The sequence below is a fragment of the Balearica regulorum genome, chromosome 15 (genome assembly GCF_011004875.1).
Source record: "Balearica regulorum gibbericeps isolate bBalReg1 chromosome 15, bBalReg1.pri, whole genome shotgun sequence".
Classification (NCBI taxonomy): domain Eukaryota; kingdom Metazoa; phylum Chordata; class Aves; order Gruiformes; family Gruidae; genus Balearica; species Balearica regulorum.
This window is the reverse complement of record NC_046198.1, coordinates 1748831-1767236: the sequence shown is the minus strand read 5'-3', so window position 1 is coordinate 1767236 and position 18406 is coordinate 1748831. Positions and strand designations below refer to the sequence as shown.

General features: G+C 54.7%; 2 protein-coding genes across 7 annotated transcripts; one reads left to right on the top strand and one right to left on the bottom strand.

The window, feature by feature from the left end:
* On the top strand, nucleotides 1-2618 carry ANTKMT (adenine nucleotide translocase lysine methyltransferase). 2 transcript variants are annotated; one of them, XM_075767644.1, is made up of 5 exons: nucleotides 1-192; nucleotides 272-376; nucleotides 753-893; nucleotides 1429-1479; nucleotides 2103-2618. In XM_075767644.1, the coding sequence occupies exons 1-5, from the start codon at nucleotides 28-30 to the stop codon at nucleotides 2289-2291; spliced, it is 651 nt and encodes a 216-aa protein (XP_075623759.1). In that variant the 5' UTR covers nucleotides 1-27; the 3' UTR covers nucleotides 2292-2618. The 2 variants fall into 2 exon arrangements, with proteins under 2 accessions (XP_075623759.1, XP_075623758.1); XM_075767643.1 differs by lacking the exon at nucleotides 753-893 and having other exon boundaries at nucleotides 28-192.
* CCDC78 (coiled-coil domain containing 78) lies at nucleotides 2507-18406 on the bottom strand. 5 transcript variants are annotated; one of them, XM_075767642.1, is made up of 17 exons: nucleotides 16777-18406; nucleotides 16117-16185; nucleotides 15731-15853; nucleotides 15434-15520; nucleotides 14980-15159; nucleotides 11697-11864; nucleotides 11563-11613; nucleotides 10816-10904; nucleotides 10190-10268; nucleotides 9572-9697; nucleotides 8269-8480; nucleotides 7469-7640; nucleotides 6798-6841; nucleotides 5102-5168; nucleotides 4176-4276; nucleotides 3237-3449; nucleotides 2664-2797 (listed from the first exon to the last, which is right to left on the bottom strand). In XM_075767642.1, the coding sequence occupies exons 2-16, from the start codon at nucleotides 16138-16140 to the stop codon at nucleotides 3272-3274; spliced, it is 1701 nt and encodes a 566-aa protein (XP_075623757.1). In that variant the 5' UTR covers nucleotides 16141-16185; nucleotides 16777-18406; the 3' UTR covers nucleotides 2664-2797; nucleotides 3237-3271. The 5 variants fall into 5 exon arrangements, 3 of the variants coding, with proteins under 3 accessions (XP_075623756.1, XP_075623755.1, XP_075623757.1); XR_012837868.1 differs by lacking the exon at nucleotides 2664-2797 and adding an exon at nucleotides 3710-3826 and having other exon boundaries at nucleotides 3372-3449; XR_012837869.1 differs by lacking the exon at nucleotides 16777-18406 and adding an exon at nucleotides 3710-4126 and having other exon boundaries at nucleotides 2507-3449; nucleotides 4217-4276; nucleotides 16117-16239.

Genomic DNA, 18406 nt, shown 5'->3' with positions numbered 1-18406 from the left:
GCGGCGGGGCCACCCCTTCCGGCAGCCATGGAGCCGGAGGAGCCGGAGGAGCCGGCGTGGGGACGGCGAGGGGGGGCTCCGCTGGGCGGGTGGGGGCTGCTGGAGCTGGCGGTGGCCAGCGGGGTGGCCGCCTGGGCTACCTGGGCCGTCCTGCTGATGCCCGGCTTCCGACGGGTGCCCCTGCGGCTCCAGGTACCGCCACTGCCCCCCCCCCCCCCCCCCGGGGACCCCCCCATCGTCCCCCGGCACTGACGGCCCCCCTCTCCCCCAGGTGCCCTACGTGCCCTCCAGCCGCCAGCAAGTGGCCAACGTCCTGGCGCTGCTGCGGGGACGTTCGGGGAAGACGGTGGACCTGGGGTCTGGAGATGGACGGCTTGTAAGGGCGGGCAGGGGGGTGCTGGGGGGGCTTGGGGCTGCCCCGGGTGGGCGAAGGGCAGGGAGGGACCCCCCACCCCACCCTAGCTGCTGCCCTGCTCCTGGTGGTCCTGGGCCATCCTAGGTGGTCCTAAGTGGTCCTAGGTGGTCCTCTGGCTATGGTCCTGGACCGTCCTAGGTGGCCCTAGAAGCCATCACACGCAGTGAGCAGGGTGGGAACGACCACTCCGGGAGGAAAAAGCCTGAGGACTGAGGTCACCCTGCCCATGAGCCAGCAGGAGGGAGCGAGTGGAGCTGGACAACAGCCCCTGCCCCCCAAATTGTCCCCCAAACTCAACACCGAGGTTCATTTTAGTTGCAACTCTCTCTCTCTCCAGGTGGTAGAGGCTTATAAGCAAGGTCTGAGACCAGCCGTTGGCTATGAGCTCAACCCCTGGCTGCTGTGTCTCTCCAACTACCGGGCCTGGAAGGCTGGGTACCACGGGAAGGTTTCCTTCCTGAAGAAAGATCTGTGGAAGGTAACAGCATCCCGAGGGTCTGGCTGTGCTCAGCGCTGGCCGTAGCTAGGGCAGGGCTCGATCTGCGTCGCAAACCGTTCTGCCATCTCCAGGCAGGCTTTGCCGATGGCTGCTTGCTCCTTCCCCGACCCGCGTTGCTCCCAGGAGGTGGAAGAGCCATCCTCCTTTGCAGCGGAACGCCAGCCTGGGCTGCTGGTTGTGCAGTTGTTCTCAGGGCGAGCTTGGAGAAGAGGTGTTAGGTGCTGCTGAGACGTGGTGGCCTTCAGAGACGCTCTGCTAAAGCTGGCAGCAGGTACCCACAGCCTGAGCGGAGAAAACCCAGCAGGGAACGTGGTTCTGGGACGACGCTGGGGACGGGCGTTTTGCTTTCACGCCCAGCTCCCGGTCACACCAACACATCCCCGTCCCACACAACGTGGGGCGTCTTTGCTTCCTCTGAGGTTCAGAAGATCGCACGCAAAGTCTTTGGCCACTCCAACAGTTCCCCCCCCTCCGCCTGTTGCTTCTTTCATTCCCCTTTTCCTTCTCTTTTAAGGTGAATCTTTCCGATTGCCACAATGTGATCGTGTTCCTGGCCCCCAGCGTGGTAAGTCGGTCCCTTGCACCCCGACTTGTTCTGAGCGGCTCGAGGGAGGGTTTTATTAGGAAGGAGAGAAAATCGGGGACGGTGGCAAAGACTCGTTTAAAAAAATAAGGCCAAGTGGGCATCGCTGCGAGTGAGCGGCTTGGTGCTCAGCAGCACTCGAATTTATAGACCCATAGAATCGTTTAGGTTGGAAAAGACTCTTAAGATCAAGTCCAACTGTTAACCTGGTGCTGCCGAGCCCACCACTAAACCACGTCCCCGAGCACCACATCTACACGTCTGTTAAATCCCTCCAGGGATGGGGACTCCACCGCTGCCCCGGGCAGCCTGTTCCAGTGCTCGACAACCTTTTCGGGGAGGGAATTTTTCCTAATCTCCAATCTAAACCTCCCCTGGCACAACTTGAGGCCGTTTCCTCTCGTCGTATCACTTGTTACTTGGTCCTAGTCCTGACCGTACACAGGTCTAGTACCAGCCCTGCGTTTCGGAAGGGTCTTCGGTTGATGCTGTCAGGTTGGGACCCACCGGCCCCACCGAGAAGCTGCCCTGTGCTCCGTGGTGGCACTGCCACCACTTGCCTGTCTCCTAAGGCCGCCTGGCCCTGGCTGTCTCTCTCTCCCCAGAAACCTCCCCTAGCCACCAAGCTCCTTGCAGAACTCCCCGACGAAGCCCGGGTGGTGGCCGGACGCTTCCCCTTCCCCTCCTGGACCCCCACCAGCACCCTTGGGCAGGGGCTGGATCAAGTCTGGGCCTATGATATGAAGGAGGTGCGACGAGTGGCGCAGAGCAGCGCAGAGGGAAGCCCGGTCTAACGGCGGCCTCGTTAAGCTTGGCATTAAGGGTTAGCAGCAGTGGGGGTTGGAGCTTCTCCAGCCCTTGGGCTCAGCTCAGGACAGCAGCGAGAGGGATGCTTGGCTTGGCTTTTTCTCAGGGAGATGCAGGGTGGTGGTCCCTCCAAAGAGCGGGCAGCTTGGGGGAAGCAAGGGAGGAGGGGGTAAAAAAAAATAAAAATCAGACCTAGAAACCCTGGAATTATCAGAGAATTTAAGGGCTAAATCTCCAGTGCCTCTTTCTGTACATTTGTCACTTTATTTCTAGTTAATTTTTCAAAATAAACATTTGGACGGTTTTTCCTTTGAGACTTTTGCTTTGCCTTTGAGCCGCAGGGTGCTCCTGGAGCCAGAGCAGCTGCCGCTCCCGGCCTCGGGCTTTGCTCCGCCGTCCCTTTGAAGGCGGCTCAGGAGGGAGTTTGTCCAGCTCACCTCCCGCTGAAGGATCACTTTGGCCCTGCTCACCTTACATAACATTCCCTTTTCCACTAAAAAACAGAGGAAAAAAAAGGTTTTCCCACCATAACAGAGCAGCTTACCCACCTTGTCTAACCTCTTAGACCAAAGCTTAGCTTGAACCAGCCCTGGCCTTATCTCTTAGAAGCTGAGAAGGGAGCAAAGGCAGGAGCGGAGTTAGTCCTTGGACTCCAGCCTGGGTCTGACCCAGGTTACGCAGTGTCCTAGGAGGCAGGAACGGGAACCTGGCCCTGCAGCCCCGCAGTAAAAAGCTGCCTGGGAACCTGACCCTGTGTCCCGAGGTGCGACGTGCTCGGGGAACAGCAGAGCTCTCCCTACAGCTGAGGGGTCAGAGGATAGATGAGACGCAGTTGTCTCATCCCCTTTTAGTACTGTTAATTTGAGACAGAGAACACCCACGTGGTTTCCCTTGCTGCGCCTCCCGGCTCTCAGCCGGGGAAGGATACTCGCCCTGGCCAGCCCACACAACAGAAAGCTCCTTCCTTTTAAATCCTGCTCTTTCCTGTGATCGTGCCGCTTCTCAGAGCCGTGGGGGAAGAGCTACGGTTGGTGGCTGACGGCCCTTCTGGCTCTGGGCAGCGAGTATCGGCCGCCCCGGCACTGAGCGCGCGTGGCACCTCGCTGCCGGTGGGCTTCCTCAGCCGGAGGATCTCCTGCTTGTACCTGCAACGGGGAAGCAGCACCATTATTGCCCGTGTAGTCACGATCCTGAGCGATCCATTTAAACATACGCTGTGTGTTCTTGCGTTTGCTGCGTGCTAAGGACGTGTGGTGCCAGTTAATTCACCCCAGCCAGCCCGGGCACTGGGCCACGCCAGGATCTGAGCCCCAGCAGATAGAAAACCGCGGCCTTTTTCCCCGAGGAAGAGGCGTTTGTCGGCTCTGCCAGGTAACGGTACCGGCAACGAGCCTGCGAGTCTGACCCGAGTTCACAGCCAAGCTGGCTGGGGCCTTACGGCAGGCGCGGAGTTGGGCCATTGCTCTGACAGATGCGTCCTGCTTGTTCTCACCCTTCCTTGCCCGAGCAGCTCTTCCCTCTCCTTCGGGGTGCCATGAGCCCAGGAGAGAGGACCCTAGATGAGGGGCTGCCGGAAGGCTTTAGATTTTAGGCAACCCCTCTCTTAGCTCCCTCCAAAGGAGGGGTGAGCACACAGGGAAGGAGACTTGCGGCAGGGCAGGCCGGGCGCCATCCCCCCTGTGGAACAAGGGACAGTGGCAGCTGGCCGCACAGCTGGACGTGCTGCGGGACATCAGCCATCAGTGGGAAGGCAGCAGCGAGGTCAGGCGCCGACAGCGTGGCGGGCATGGCGATGTCACTGACAATTAGCCTGGGAGATAAACTTGGAGCACAAAGCAGAGAACACGTGAAGGGGGATGCTACCATCTCACCTTGCAAGATGCTTATCTATGTATTCCTGCAGCTCCGACACCTGCTCTTCTGCCACGACCGCCCGAGTCAGCAGCTGGCTTCTCTCCTGCTCCAAATCCTCCTGGAGGGGCAAGGAAACATGGAGAAAACAGGGAGCTCCGTGAGATGGGAGGGAAGTCCCTCTCTGCTAGGCGAGACCAACCTCTTCCCCGTCACTCAGCTCCGGCACCTTTTGGCCACAAAGACAGACAAAATTTAGGTGTTTTGCTTTACGTGACCGGAGAAGGGTGGACAGAGGAAGGCACGACTGGTAACACGTCTATAGCCTTGTCTACAGCAGAAAGCGGAACCCCTGCTCCGTTTGCAAAGCCCTTTCCCGGCGTGCGGCAGTCAGCGTGGCAGGGATCCCCGCGCCAACCCCTCTCCCCAGCAGCTCCTATTGCTGCCGCCACTGCTGGACGGCAAACCCCCTCCACGCAAGCATCACCACGGTTTCGTGGGTGCTGCAGGGCAGCGTTGCGGATGGAGAGAGCTCTCCTCCCAGCTCTGGGCCACCCCATTCCCAAGTAGGGTGCAAATATCCTTGCGCTCGGGGGGAACCAGACTGGGAAGCTGATTCAGATTTAAACTAGACTTGAACCAGGTCGAATACAGTCCCGGTTTGTTATACAGATGCCTGAACGCTTGTGCTGAAACAAGGGAGGGGTCAGTACACTCCAGCAAGGACTTCTTTCAGTAGGAGCGACAGCACAGCCTCGATACACCAGTGGCCGGGGACCTGGCAGTGTCACCAGGCGGGCCGAGGCCAAAGCCAAAGCCAGGCTCCGTGGAAAGCTTCCCCGCTCCCGCCTGGAGCAGGCGTTGGCCCCAGGGCAGCACATCTTTGACATGTGGGTAAGGGATAAGCTTTTTTTTTTTTCCCCGACGGGCCGTTCCAGACCTTTACCTGGGTGGTGCGTGCGAACTCCCGGAGCTGCTTCCTGACCTCTGCCCAGCCCTCCTCACCCAGCTGCCTAGGAGAGAGAAGCAGATTTCGTTCATGCCCAGACATTCAAATCCAGCCCATCCGCAGGTCACACAGCTCTGTTCAGGGGCTGGACATAACTCATGTCCATCAGACCATAAACCCCAATGCTCTGAACCTTTTTCTCTCCCGATGCCCCGTCCCTGTGTCCAGGCACGAGAGTCACAACCCTTCTGCCAACCTGGGATTCCCCGCTGCGAGGGCTGGGTTTGTTCCAAGTTCACATCAACACTCATACATCAGAGGACTCCATGCAGAAAGAGTCCTTAACCTGACACCGCAGGACTGAACTAGATGGAAACAGAGAGCGATCAATGCCAAACGCTGGCGCTTTTCATGTTTCTGAGCATAAACCAGCCTGTGCTGGTCGCCGAGCACGATAGGTGAGCTGTCTGTGCGGCCCAGCCGTGGGAAAGTTCTTCCTATTCTGTCCCAGTCTGAATAAGCAAAAAACAGGTCACATCTGATGCTCGGGGAACTTGGATTGTATGGAGGGAGGAATGCTTTGTGCTCAAGAGCGGCTCTGCTGCGACTGCCAGAGTTCCCTCTGGTGGCTGCAACCTCCCGGCCCAGGCACACGGGAAATCGTGGCTGAGATTTCGTGGGAGCAGAAGCGAAGAGAACAATAAACAGTGAAGCCGCACAACTGATAAAGAGGAGAAGCAGCAGGAGGTATAGCTGAAGTGCTGCGCTAACACCGGGCTTGGTGTCTCTAGCAAGAGGAACACGGTAAGAGCATGGATAAACCCATCAGCACATGGCAAGCAAGCCAAGTGTGCAGAGTCTCGTGGCAGCTAAAAAAAACCAACCCAAAACACCTTAACAACAAGATGCATCACTAAAATTCAGGTTCTGGTCTTTCTGTGTCTTGCTCCTGCGGTGAATCTGCCACATTTAACGCATCTATTCAAAGACTACTAGTACTTTTCAGTGCACGGCAGAGGCTGGTTAAGGCTCAAGCTTTTCTCCGAGGACTCCTCCGGAGCCCAGCGGCTCAGGCACTGGCCGACTCCGCAGTGCTGGCATCCAGTTAATGAAATACCTGACGTGTTTTCTAGGCTACCACATTTTAAACGGCTGAAAAATCCCAGCTCAGATTTTTCCTACGTTTTGTACCACCTCTCCGCAGCTATAGTTGGTAAGAGTTTCAACGGAATAATGGAACAGGGGGAAGAGACCCATCAAAAATAAGCCAATAAAGGGCACATCAGGAAGGCAGGGTCACCTAAGGGTTCCAGCCCAGCTTCTGGGAGGGAGGAGAAACAAGACCATCCCAAACTGGTGGCGTTTCACTTGCCTTTCTCAGGTTGTGATCCACCAAAGCACTCGGGCGTATGCTAAACTTCAGCTTCTAAAGAGATCAGCGAGACTAAAAACATGATTAAATCAAACATGTGCTTAAGAGCTTTCTTGGATCAAGGCCCAAATGACCAACTCATTTCACCGCAGGAAGCGCTGCACTGAGACGACAGCTGGCTTTTCTTCTCGAATGAGTCCCTATCAGCTCACTTTCTCCCTATTTATTACTGGCTCCAAGTAAAGCAGAAAAATGCTCCTCAATCCTCACGGGAGGGAGAATTCATAATTACAAATATCCCGAGAAACAAACAGCACTTACTGCTCAGGGGACAGCAGAAAGCCAGAGGTTTCTTTACGTCTTTTCTGAAGGCAAAGGAAGAACAGTATTCCTGTAAGCATTAAACCATTGCGATCCCACCACAGTGGCAGAGCATATCCTAGCGCTCTAGCAGCCACCAGTGCCCTGGCAAGGAAATGATGTGCAGGACAATCTGAAGGTTTAGGTCTCCTATCCTCTGAATTTTTAAATAAGTGCATCTTGCACAAATCTCTGCCCAGGCAGATCCAGTGGGAGGACGGGAGCTGACTGGTGTGTTTCTGAGTGCGGTCTCCTGCTCAGTTAGCTATTCATGCTAGGTGAAGGCATGAATCCTCCCTTACTCGCTGCTGCTTTCAGCAGGGAGCGAGTCTGCTGGCCTGGCAGCTCTCCCATAGCATCTGCTACTCCTCAGCCCTCCCAGAGCTCAGCGACCCCAATCTATGGGGCTGCCCGGCCTCCTGGATCTAACTGTAACTCGCCCCTACGCAGCAGGGTTGAAGCAATGAGAGGTCTGCTTGGACATCCCATCTCTTCTCAAAATCTCCCATGCCACGGCGATACCACAAACCCTCAGGGAACGCCTAAGGAAGGGGCCGGACCTATTGCCTGCGAGACTCTCCCCACCGCCCCCCGGTTTCACCCCCACAGCCAGCCAGCAGCCCAGCCACCACCTTCTGCAATTCATGTAACTGCATCTCCAGTTTTGCTTTCTCCTCCCGCAGACGGTTTAGCTCCCGGGTTGTGTTTGTCAGCAGCTCTGGGTCTGTGATGGAAAAGTGGAGCTCGGCAGGGCCGCAATCCGTATTGCTGCTGCCCAAGGACCGGATCTGTTCTCGCTGGAGCCTGTAACATGCCAGAGGGGTTTTGTCCCTGGTAGCTTTGGTTAGGTAACACCACCGAGCATTTCTGCTGCTGCTGGAGGTACCGTTCGCTTGGGACCTGCTGGCTTCTGGCCACCGAGAGCCAGTCCACCTGCAAAGGCTAAGTGGGAGAGCCCAGCAGTATGCATGATATTCCTGGGAGTGTTTCTGAGGGGAGCTTGTCCTGGAGCTATTTGTGGCTTTTATGCCACAAGAATTTCTGCTGCTTCCCACAGCCCAAGCTGCTGAGAGAGCTGTGGAGCAGAGCTGAGAGCACTGCAGGGACGAGCTGGGAGAAAGGAGTTATTTGTGGTACCTCTGCATTGCCACACCATCCAACGTGGAATCAATCTGTCACCCTAAATTTTACACAGGAGAAACATATGCGCAAAGCAGGGTGTCCAGAGCACTCTGATGTGTAGCTGGAGACTCCTTGCTCCTGGCTTGTGAAGAGCAGGGAGATAAACATGCACTCCAGATCCTCCGCTCCACCCGGGAGCCCCGTTTGCCTCCCTCTCAGCCAGGGGACTGGGTGCTATGGGGTACTTCCGCTCGGTCCTTAGCAATAAGCTGAAGAAACAGAGGTAGCCCAGACCCTGGCTTAACCCTACCCGTACGCAATCAGCAGGTTCTCGTGCTTCTTGACCAAGTTCTTCATGCGCTTCTTGTAGCCACGTGCCGCTCCAGCTAGCTGCTCTTCCCGAGACTTGTAGGAAGCCCTGATCTCCTTCAGCATGCTGTCCACAAAGCGTTTCATGTCAGCATGATCAGCTGGGGCTTTGCTAGGCCCCGTTACGTTGCTGGATTTGCTGTCCATGTAGTCCTTTAAACATACGGAGAAAGAAATCGAGGTGATCAAGTCATTCCCTGAGGCGCATAACCCATTTCCCACAGCGAAGGTCCAGGCGTAGTTGTGCTAACAGCACAGAGAATACGGAATATCTTCCATTTCCTAAGAGCAGGAAAGACTGATTATCTTCCTTCATGCCCCTTCAAGACAGAGAAGGCATCTGTACTGTATCAGTGACCTGCCTAGGGAAACACAAGTTGGTGTCAGGACTTACTGTCTCTAGCCTCATATTCTTTCCACCGTGCCCTACTCTCTTAGCTAGTTAGGAGATGCTTCAACATCGCTCTGTTAGAAATTAAACTATTCCTAATAGTAAAAATTGCTTTGCTTAGTCTCCTGATCCGTCACCACACTGTGTTCTTCAGTACCAGCCTTCTCCCAGCACAGAAGCTCTTGCCAAAACCTGCTTACTGCTATCTGAGGGGGTAGAAAGAGATTTCTTCCCAGTCTCATGGCTCAATATAATCAATATAATCAATATAATCAGGTATCCGCGCCTGAACCTCCCCGAAACGCCTGCCTTGTGCCGAGTCCTCACCACGCTCTGCGAGCTCTACTCTACGTCAGAGGTGCTTGTTCCCAGAGCAGGTCCCAGGCACCGGCGTTACCCGGCTCTGTAGCCGACCACGGAGGCTGGCAGAGCTCCCTGCCGGGACAGCAGCAGAGTCACCGTGGAGGCGGCGACAAAGCCAGAAGTGGCATCGCCCGGCCTGCCGAGGGAAGTTGTCAGGGCAATGGAGATTACAAGCCAACTGGAAGGCAGCCATTGTAAATAAGGAGATCTTTCAATCCAAGTAATCTGACCAAGGAAGAAAGTCCCGGCGGAAACTCACGGACCCTTTAGTGTGGCCATACAGGAAATCTGGGCGAGGAGGGGGGCCAGCATCTCCTCTGCCAGGCCAAGCTGAGGGCACAGAGCCCCCTTCCAGCTGCAAGCGTGGCTCCCCAAGCCCCACCGCCTGCTCGGCAGCCCAGCAAGGAGGAGAAACAGCAGCAGCCTACAAGAAGTCGGCAGCCAGCACGGAGAGACCTCCCCAGGCCAGGAGAGGGCTGGGGGTACCCACCGCCACATCCTTGATGTACTGAGCGAGCCGGGAGCGATATTCCTCGTTCAGCTCCTTCAGTCGGAGCTGCAGCCGGGAATTCTCTGCCTCCACCTCTTGGAGCTGGCTCTGGGAGGTGAGCAGCACCTAGGCACAGCAAACACAGGCGCTGCTGCCCTCGTCCTCCGGCCAAGCCAGGGGCACTAAGAAGCTCCATAAGAGATGCGGGACTTCATTTCCAGGTATTCAGCTTCACTAGAGCTGGGAAGGTCCTGGGTTTTCACAGGAGCCCACAGAAAATGTTTATAGTCTCTATTCCCCTGCTACCTCCTGTCATTTGCAATCCCTCCCCCCCCAGTGATTTCACCAGCCCTTTCTAAATATCAGCGAATAAAATTCCTCCCACCACCTGTGGCAAGCAGCACCTTCCACCACGTACATCGCACCCCTGGAGAAGGAAACAGCGCAGGGAGAATTACCTTGATATGACAAACTCCCTGGAGAGGAAAACGTGTCGGAGCACCTTAATGCAAGACATCCACCCCCTGCTAGCTCCAGGAGAAGCACATGGCACCCAGGAGGAGCGGATGAGCGGGGGCAGTCCTGGGTGCCGGCGGCTGAAAGAGAGCCTGGCCTTACCGCTGACTGCTGTGCCAGCTTGTGCTGGGTGTCCCCAATCGCTCCCCTCGCCTCCTGCAGCTCCTTCCCCATTGCGATCCTGGGCACACAGGAAGAAGGTGCGTTTATTTTAAACCCCCAAACTTCTCTGTAGGTCCAATACAGCCAGCTTTGAGAAGGAAATCACTCTGGGATGACAGAAATCTCTCAGCAGCAGCTGCCAGCCCCCCATCTCCCAGCCAAAGGCAAAGGAACTCCCTAGGCAGAGGGCCTAGGTCTCCAGCACCCCTTTGCTGGGACACCGACCCCAGCCCAGCCTGGGGGGGTGAGGGCTAGGGCTGGGTCCATCTCTGGGCTGCCACACATTTGCCGTGTGTGTCACAGAAGGTGGATTTTCAGAGGTGCATAGGCCAGTCGGGTACCTAAACACCACTGACTTTTAAGCAGATGTCTGACCCTCTTAAGAGCCTTGAAAACATCAGTTTTGGCTTCCAGGCCTCACTTGCTCCAAGGGTGAGCCGTCATTTTCCACCCTGTACCCCACCGAAGGCAGGCTGCCTCCTCTCCTGATCCCAAGGATGAAATTCAGCTGCAACGAGCTCCATAAATGCCCAGCCAAACAGAAGGACGTGCCCTCGAACACTCACACTCTCTCTTCCAGCTTCTGCTGCTGCGAATCATAGGTTTTCTTCAGTTTTTCAAGCTCCGCTTTTATGTGATCCTGGTTTCCAAGCAACTGAGGGACAAACGAAGAGGAAGATGAGACAGAGGACTGAGCTAAGAGGGATTCGTGACCGGGGAGGAAGTGAGGAGAGCCTCCCACTGACCACCAGTCGAACTGACCAGTGGCATACTGGGGAAAGGACAGGTTTAACTGGGAGTGACTGTAGCACACCGGAAGCGGTGCGTGCTCTGGAGACAGGGCACGCGGAGGCGTACACGTGTTGTTCCCCCAAGGGAGAGTCTTGCTCTGAGAGTCAGATTCCCAGCAGGAGCCCAAGCTGGTATCGCCTGGGCTGCAGATGGGAAGGAGGCAGGGAGCATCTCTGCTCTCAGTTTTGGGTGCTTTATCACCCCCATCTTTCTCAAGTATTGGAAAGGAGAAAATAAGCAAGTGTCCTCTGCACTTGTTGCCTTCTAAACTACTGCCTCTGTTCACCCGGGGGCACTGACGGAGGGAACCACAGCTGCCCTCTCTCAGTGTTTGCCTGCACGAGATCTGGAGTTATTTTAGTCTCATTTCTCAACTGCGCAGCTTAAAAATTTTTTAAAAGAAATCCAGGCGTCAGCTCATCCGCAAAATTCAAGTTAGCACCAGGAGGTGCCAGCCACACTCTGAATAAATTTCCCCTCTGCTTCCCCAAGGATCCAGCAGCAGACCCCCACACACTCACGTTTCTCTCCAGCATTTGCCGCTCGTGTTCAGATGCAACTACATCTTCTGGCTGGTTTTAGTAAGAGACAGAAGAAGGTGCCTGTTAGATCCCTGTTCTCCAAAGAGCTAGTGACAGGGCACGGAGGTCCTTACCTTCACCTTCCGAGCCGAGAGACGGCGCACCATTGCTCGCACTCTTTCCAGCTCGGCAGAGGCTTCATCGGCCATGGCGGGGACGCGGTTGCTCTCTGTGCGGGGAAGGGTGCTCCTGGCATTGGCCAGGTTGAGCAGCTCTAGGCTGAGCTCTTCATTCTTCATGACCTGCCAGGTCAAACAAGAAGGAAAGAGCTTCTGAAATCCTGCCTCTCCGGCTCCACACGCTGTCTGTTCAGCACATACCCGCTGCTCTTGGTGTGTACACAAGGCAGGCACTCATGTCCCCTCCTAAAAGCAAGTTTTCTTTGGACATATGAGAGAGAACTAAAAAGAAATCAGTGATTTTCTAATTCTCATGGAAATGCAGGGTAAGTGTCATCGCCAGGCGTCAGGATTATTCACGTGTAACCTTACTCCCTCTGCCCATCTCGCTCTCGCATTCAGATACAGCTCCCGGTGCCGGCCCAGCCCCGGGCACAGCTCCGCCACCTCCTCTCCGTCCTGACCTCCAGCCTCCCTCCCCGCTCCAACCCCGTACCCTCCGCACAGCTTCCCGACACTTCAGGCACGTCTTTCCCCGTCCGATGGCTTTGAACAGTGCTGGACTCCATCATGTAAGAGAAGGGCCAAATCTCCATCCATCTAGGCTGACGCCACCCAGCTAATTCCAGTTTTGTTTGAATGCATCCCTCCCGCAGCAGCCAGCCCACAGCACCGTGTAGGCAGCGAGATTCAAAGCGGTGCCGGTGCCGAAGTGACACATTTCCAAAAGATAAAGAGGATCTGAATGAGAAAGGCTCTGTTACAGGTGATCTGGAAGGAACACTGGGGGAATTCATGTCTCACGGGAGGGTTTCTATGTAGATAACAAAGCTTTGATGGGGTTTATGACTGGGGACAAGCTTGAGTAATTGTTACCATGGCAGTGAATCGGGAGGATGGGAGGCAGAGGTCATCTGAGTCATCCGTGGAGAGAATAGCTTATCAAAAGATAGCACAGGGTGGGCTGAGGGAGAGAGGAGAGGAGAAAAGAGGCTGACAAAGAGGTGAGATATACAGCTGTGAAAACTGACAGCTACGCAGAGACAGGCTGCTTGTTCTCCAACCGAAAACGATCCATCTGCAGCTGTCAGCCCTGACAATTTGATCAGAGGGGGTCACACAGGCGCAGAAGTACCAGCTTAGCGAAAGAAAGAGCCGGGCCCAGGTTTGCGACGGGCTTCGCTGCCTCCCCTGAGCTCCCAAGCCTGGCCCGGCTCCAGGGAAAACCCCGGCGTGGAACCGGTTCGCAGGCATTTGGGTTCCCTCTGACTGCCTCACTTTGTACCGCCGATGCAGACGGCGTTAAGCCTGCCGAACAAAAGAGGAGGAGGAAACGAAGAGTCGAGGAAAGGTCAGAGTCTTGAAAAGGAAGAATTTACAGCGAGTTAGAAAACAGGCACAAAGTGACTGGCATCTTCTGGAAGGCACTTCCCCAGGGACAGGCAAGGCCAGCTCCGCCGCGCTCCTTCGCCTGGGACAGACACGGGGCGATGTGTGAATCGAGCCGTACAATGGGGGCCGTGACAATTCAGAGGCTCTAACTGTTCCCGTACAAGGGACCGTGAATGAGCTTGCCGAGCTGCTTCTGCGCCAAGCAGCCATGACAACATATTGGCAAGGTCACAAGTAGCACTTGTAATTGGGAATGTGTAAAAGGTTCATTGTCTCCCCAGAAGAGCGCCGGGGAAGGGGAGGGGGCAGAACCGCAGGCTGCTTTTCCCGTTTCCTTTGGGAAAGGCCACACTGGAAAAATAATGAGCAAGAGGCCCATGCCGTGACAAGTCCCAACCTGCCAAGTTGGAGCCTCTCTTGCTTCAGGCAAGGATATTGGGTAGTCAGAGCCAAGAAACAAGGGTAAAATAAATCCTCAGCCTGTGAATTACAACCAAGGAGTTCGCCTTTGGCTTCTGGACCCTGCTCCGCTTCTTCAGGATGCTATCCAGGCATGTAACTGAATCCACGTGCTTTCACTCCCTGAAAGATTCCAGGATCCATGCGAAAACAGGGCGTTATTACCACCAACCTGCTAAACCCATCATTTAAGAGATGTCAACCACCTGAAAATCCGATTTTTGACAAACATATTGCACCCCCTTGGGGACAAGAAGCACCAAAGATTGCTGAACACCGAGCTGTTCCTCCGCTGCCTGGCGGTAGCGTGTCTCAGCAGCGTGCTGCCTTGCTGACAGTCAGCTGCACGCGCTCTGCCTCATGCTCCGGCAGGATGATGGGGTGGCTTCACACCCCTGCAAGCAGCTGAGCTTGCCTCCTAGTAAAGAAATTTCCGTTTTTCAGCTTACGGCAGGTAAATGATAGCTTCACAAGAGTTACTAACTCACTTATTTGCAACAGGATGATCACGACCTCGTCTCCTCCTCTACCGGAGCTCTGCAGATGGATGGTCACAGTAAAGAGAGTCGGGACACTGCCTAAACCAGCCCCACATTTTCCCATCACAGCTCTGTGCAGGGCCGGCACGGTAAACCAGGTCATTTGGCTGAACCAGCTGAACTATCTGCCGGGGGAGGGAGGCTGGAGGGTGTCAGTCATCTGAACCAATTCAAAAAGAAGAAGTGGGAGGGAGGAGAGGGAGGGAAGAGAGGAAGGTCTATTGAAATAGCTCTTCTTGCCAAAGAAATACACAAATCTGGGTCCAAAAGACTTTAGCTAATAATCGCTAAGCTAAGAGTCACCAGGAAATTCACTATATTTTAAGGGACAATCAGAAACTTGCTTACGTTCAAGCGTTTCTATAAACTTGTCGACCTCAAAAACTTCCAGGCCCCTTCCCGCCAGCACACGAAATGAGAGCGACTACACTCAGTTCACGTGCAGCCTGCGCAAGCCGTGCAGAAACAAAAGGGAAACAAAGCGTGCTGGCGGTCGCGAGGGACCCGCAACGGGCACTCGGACCAGCCCCGCAGTGACCTCCTCGTTACTGCTAGCGAGGGGGATCCGGGGTGGCGTAAAAAGAGAGAGACTCTGACAGCGGCGTGCCCAGAAGAGCAGAGCACACGGGACAGCGTGGGCTCAGCACCGTCCCTGCTGAGCAGAGCAGGTTCTGCGAGCCCTGCTAGAAGGTGACCACGTTTCAGGAAATTCCTGGGCCCCAAAAGCAAAATAACTGCGCCCAAGCTACGCTGTCTCACAGCTGACCCGAGCTGTGACGTGGATACGTAACCCAAAGCCAACCAAGCTGTCTGGAGATCAGGTAACTGGGAGATGGAGCCTGTCTCACCTCCTGCTCCAGTTCTTTGCCTAGGGCGAGGTAATTGCTTTTCAGAATGATGTACTCATCCGCCAGCTCCTTCCGACTGCTCTCCAGAGCATGCAGGCGTTCCCGTAAGGCATCTCGCTCCCCAGTGACTTTCTCGCTGCAGAGCTCCAGCTCCAGCACACGGTTCTCCAGGGCCAGGATCTGCAGTGAGGAGGCAGCAGAATTAGACTGTGGCAGAGACCAGCAGCAATCACAGGGCATTTATTTGGCCAAACTGGTTCTGGCACACGATGACTTAAAGAGAGATGAGTTTCACATGAGTTTTATGGTATCTGGGGAATCGGGAGGGATTCATTGCTCTAGTTAAAGCCAGGAGAATACACCAAGCAAAGCAAAGACGGATGCGTAACGAACTGCGGTTCTGGATAAAGGTATTGGCAGAGCTGAATCAACTCTACTTCAAACTTTTGGATACCATATTTTTCAGTTCAAAGTTCTCCGTCTCATACTGCTCCTTCATTTTGTTTGTCTTGATCTGCAGATCAACAAGGTCTTTGGAAATCTAGGAGAGAGAAAGGACATTCTAAAGGCCATGGGCTGATTCTGAGGCCAACACACTGTTTCAGCAGGTCACACCAGGGGATGTGAGCACAACACACACCCCTCTAGAAAGAGGCCCCAACATTTCCCACCAGATTTTCCATTCCAGATCTACCAGCCTCATACGGCTTCATGGCTCAGTTTTCTCTAACTCCTAAAATATTTGTTTTACCTTCAGTCTTTCCTCTTCACTGAAGACCACTTTGGCTGACAAATCTGTTTTGGAGCCAGCCAGCTTCTCCATCCTCTCCTGCAGGTCTCCAAGCTGGTACAGCCTCTCGCTCCTATCCTGCACCTAGAGACACACCACAGCCCCGACAGCGGGTGCCAGCCCACAGAGCCCTCCTCTCTCACCGCAGTGCCGGTGGAAGAGCACGGCTCATCCAGTTTTGCAGAGCCTGAACAGATTGTAGATGGGATTTTCAGCTGCTGTTTCCCCCCCTGCAATTAGGATTTCGTTTCCAGAGCGCTGGTTCCACGACCCGGGAAGGGGCTGCAGTCTGTCATACTTACGTATTCGTTAGCAAGATGCTGCACGTGCTCTGTCAGAGTACTTACGTTCTCGTGCTCTGCAAAATCCATGCACCTGGAGTCCGGGATCTTTGCACAATATCAGGCGGGCAGTGGCTGAAGAGCAAAGGAAGGATCTAAGGATCTCTATGGCAGCAACTTTTCCCCCCCGAGGAAGGGCACAGGCAATGTTGCTAACAACTTTGGTTACCAGTGGGTGCAGCATCCACCTTGATTTTAAGGTGGAGCCAATTATTACAGCCACCCCAGGAAAAGAAATTACATTTCTCAGGAGGTTTCTGTGTTCCTGAAACAAGAAGCTTAGCAGACACCCCCAGTGAAGCAATATTGCTAGCTAGGAGGTACCACTCCATCTCTATTATGGACCGTTCCCAAAACCTGGCTGTAGGGGTGGCCTCCACCTCTGTTGCAGGGATCTTTAGAGACTTTAAGATCTGATTAACCCATTAATTAATCCATTAATCCAACATTCTGCTCCAAGACCATCCAGTAGCATCTAATATCAACTTAATTCCAGGCAATTTTCTCTTGATCTCTCCAGTCCCTGTATCAACGAACCATCCAACAGGCACCAGGGTCTTGACCTCTGACCAAGCCACAGCTGGTGACAGGAAAGCCCTTCCCCAATTTATCCCGTTGCATCAGAGATGCTACGTGGAAAAATACAAGTTTTAAAGCAAAACACACCGAAACAAAGTCTGATTAGCCCAGAGAGTGCTACATCTGGATTGTGCTGGTCTACACACAGCCGCTGACTCCACCCGGTGACCATCCAGGCCTGAACGGGACAACTCCCCCAGTGCGTGCAAAGCTAAAAGTACTCGAACAGAGTCTCTGACGTAAGAACGAGGGTAACGGAGAGCGTAAGGCGTGGTGGACAATGCTGCAAGACCTTGGTGAACAGCAGCCATGGGGTAAAACAAACGCCAGTTCTTAATCTCCTCATTTCAGGCATATTATCACTGCTATTTCTGTTGAGCGGGTGCGTTTAGGTAAGAACTTATCTCTTACAGAAGAAAAAGCTTTGACAATATAACGTTCAAAAAGACGGTAGCGCTGAACAACTTCTTAGTATCTGTCAAAGCTAAGGGGATGGGAGAGGGGCCATCCTGCTAGAAGCTCGGTGCTGAGCAGAGTTTCCCAGCTCCTCACCTGGCCCAGGCTCTCAGAGAAGATCCCGTAGCCCCTTGATGTGGATTTCACGAATGGCCATGGAAGCGAGACCCAGGGGGTGAGCTCTTTTGGGGCTCGGGGGAAGGAGAAGCTAACGAAACATGCAATTATGTCTTATTTTTCTGCAAGAGAACTGAACAGACCTGAAGTAATTTTATTAAGGTAATGAAGCGCTGATGAGAATTCACAGTCTCTTCACACCCACTGCCGAGCAGAAAGCCAAATTCACACACCGCCCACAGCACCGGTGGGGGCTTGGAAGTCTCCGGCGGGTGCTCCGGCACACGAAGGAGCCGAGCCACAGCTCCGCTCTCCAGGCACATGCCGGCTCCCAGCCCCACGCAGGCCCCCGAGGACAGGCGCTCCCGGCCCAGGGCTGGCTCACACCACTGCCCCAGACAGCCCCGGCATCCCCGGGCCCCGAGGCACTCGGTTCAGGCGGGTGAATATCCCACCCCAGCACGTCGGCAAAGCTGGGCGCTCCCCGAGCCGCGGGGGTGTCCGTTTCACCTGGCAGAAGGCAATATAAGACTCATTAATATATACATATACAGTGTTATTTTTGCTCCTGCAGTGCCTGGGAGACCCAGGCAAAAACCACCTTTGTGGCAGGTGCTGTAGCAGCACCAGGAACAGCAGTGAGCACTTTTCCTGTGGTTTGGAAATATGAAGCAAATTTTGTCCTGGCCGACACCACAGATAGCAGAATCAGGCAGAGGAGCGAGGTTTCAGGGTGTCGTAGCAGCCCAAAATCTCCATCGCTGCTCCAGAGTGAAACCAAACAAGAAGCACTTGTTTTGTTAACCCCCACTAAGAGCTGCAAGGCCAATTCTGTACTGAGGTTTTTGTTCACTCTGCTTGTCAAGTACACTTTTAGCACAGCTGTGGTGGCTGGATGGCCGGCAAGCTCCGAGGGATGAAACTCCCCGCCATGACGCAGCTCTAGGATGTGAAAACGCTCCCCAAATCCACAGCAGCTCAAGAGGAAACCGGTTGAAAATTTCAAGCACGCAGCTTATTTTCACCTCTCCTCCAGCACCAGCCAGCCCGGGCAGCCTTTTGGCGGGGACACACGCCTCGCTCTGCCAGCGCCCCGGCCCTCATGGCGAGCCTGGAGGGGAGCAGAGGGAACAGCCACCGCTTC

Bases quoted from the DNA above. Each gene is read 5' to 3' on its own strand.
- ANTKMT (XM_075767644.1), top strand. From the start codon at position 28: ATGGAGCCGGAGGAGCCGGAGGAGCCGGCGTGGGGACGGCGAGGGGGG. The intron at 193-271 runs GTACCGCCACTG...CCTCTCCCCCAG, and splicing joins GGGTGCCCCTGCGGCTCCAG to GTGCCCTACGTGCCCTCCAG. The intron at 894-1,428 runs GTAACAGCATCC...TTCTCTTTTAAG, and splicing joins TGAAGAAAGATCTGTGGAAG to GTGAATCTTTCCGATTGCCA.
- CCDC78 (XM_075767641.1), bottom strand. From the start codon at position 16,140: ATGGATTTTGCAGAGCACGAGAAC. The intron at 11,614-11,696 runs GTAAGGACCTCC...TACTAAAACCAG, and splicing joins TCTCGGCTCGGAAGGTGAAG to CCAGAAGATGTAGTTGCATC. The intron at 10,905-11,562 runs GTGAGTGTGTGG...TTTGTCCCTCAG, and splicing joins GGCAAATGCTGGAGAGAAAC to TTGCTTGGAAACCAGGATCA.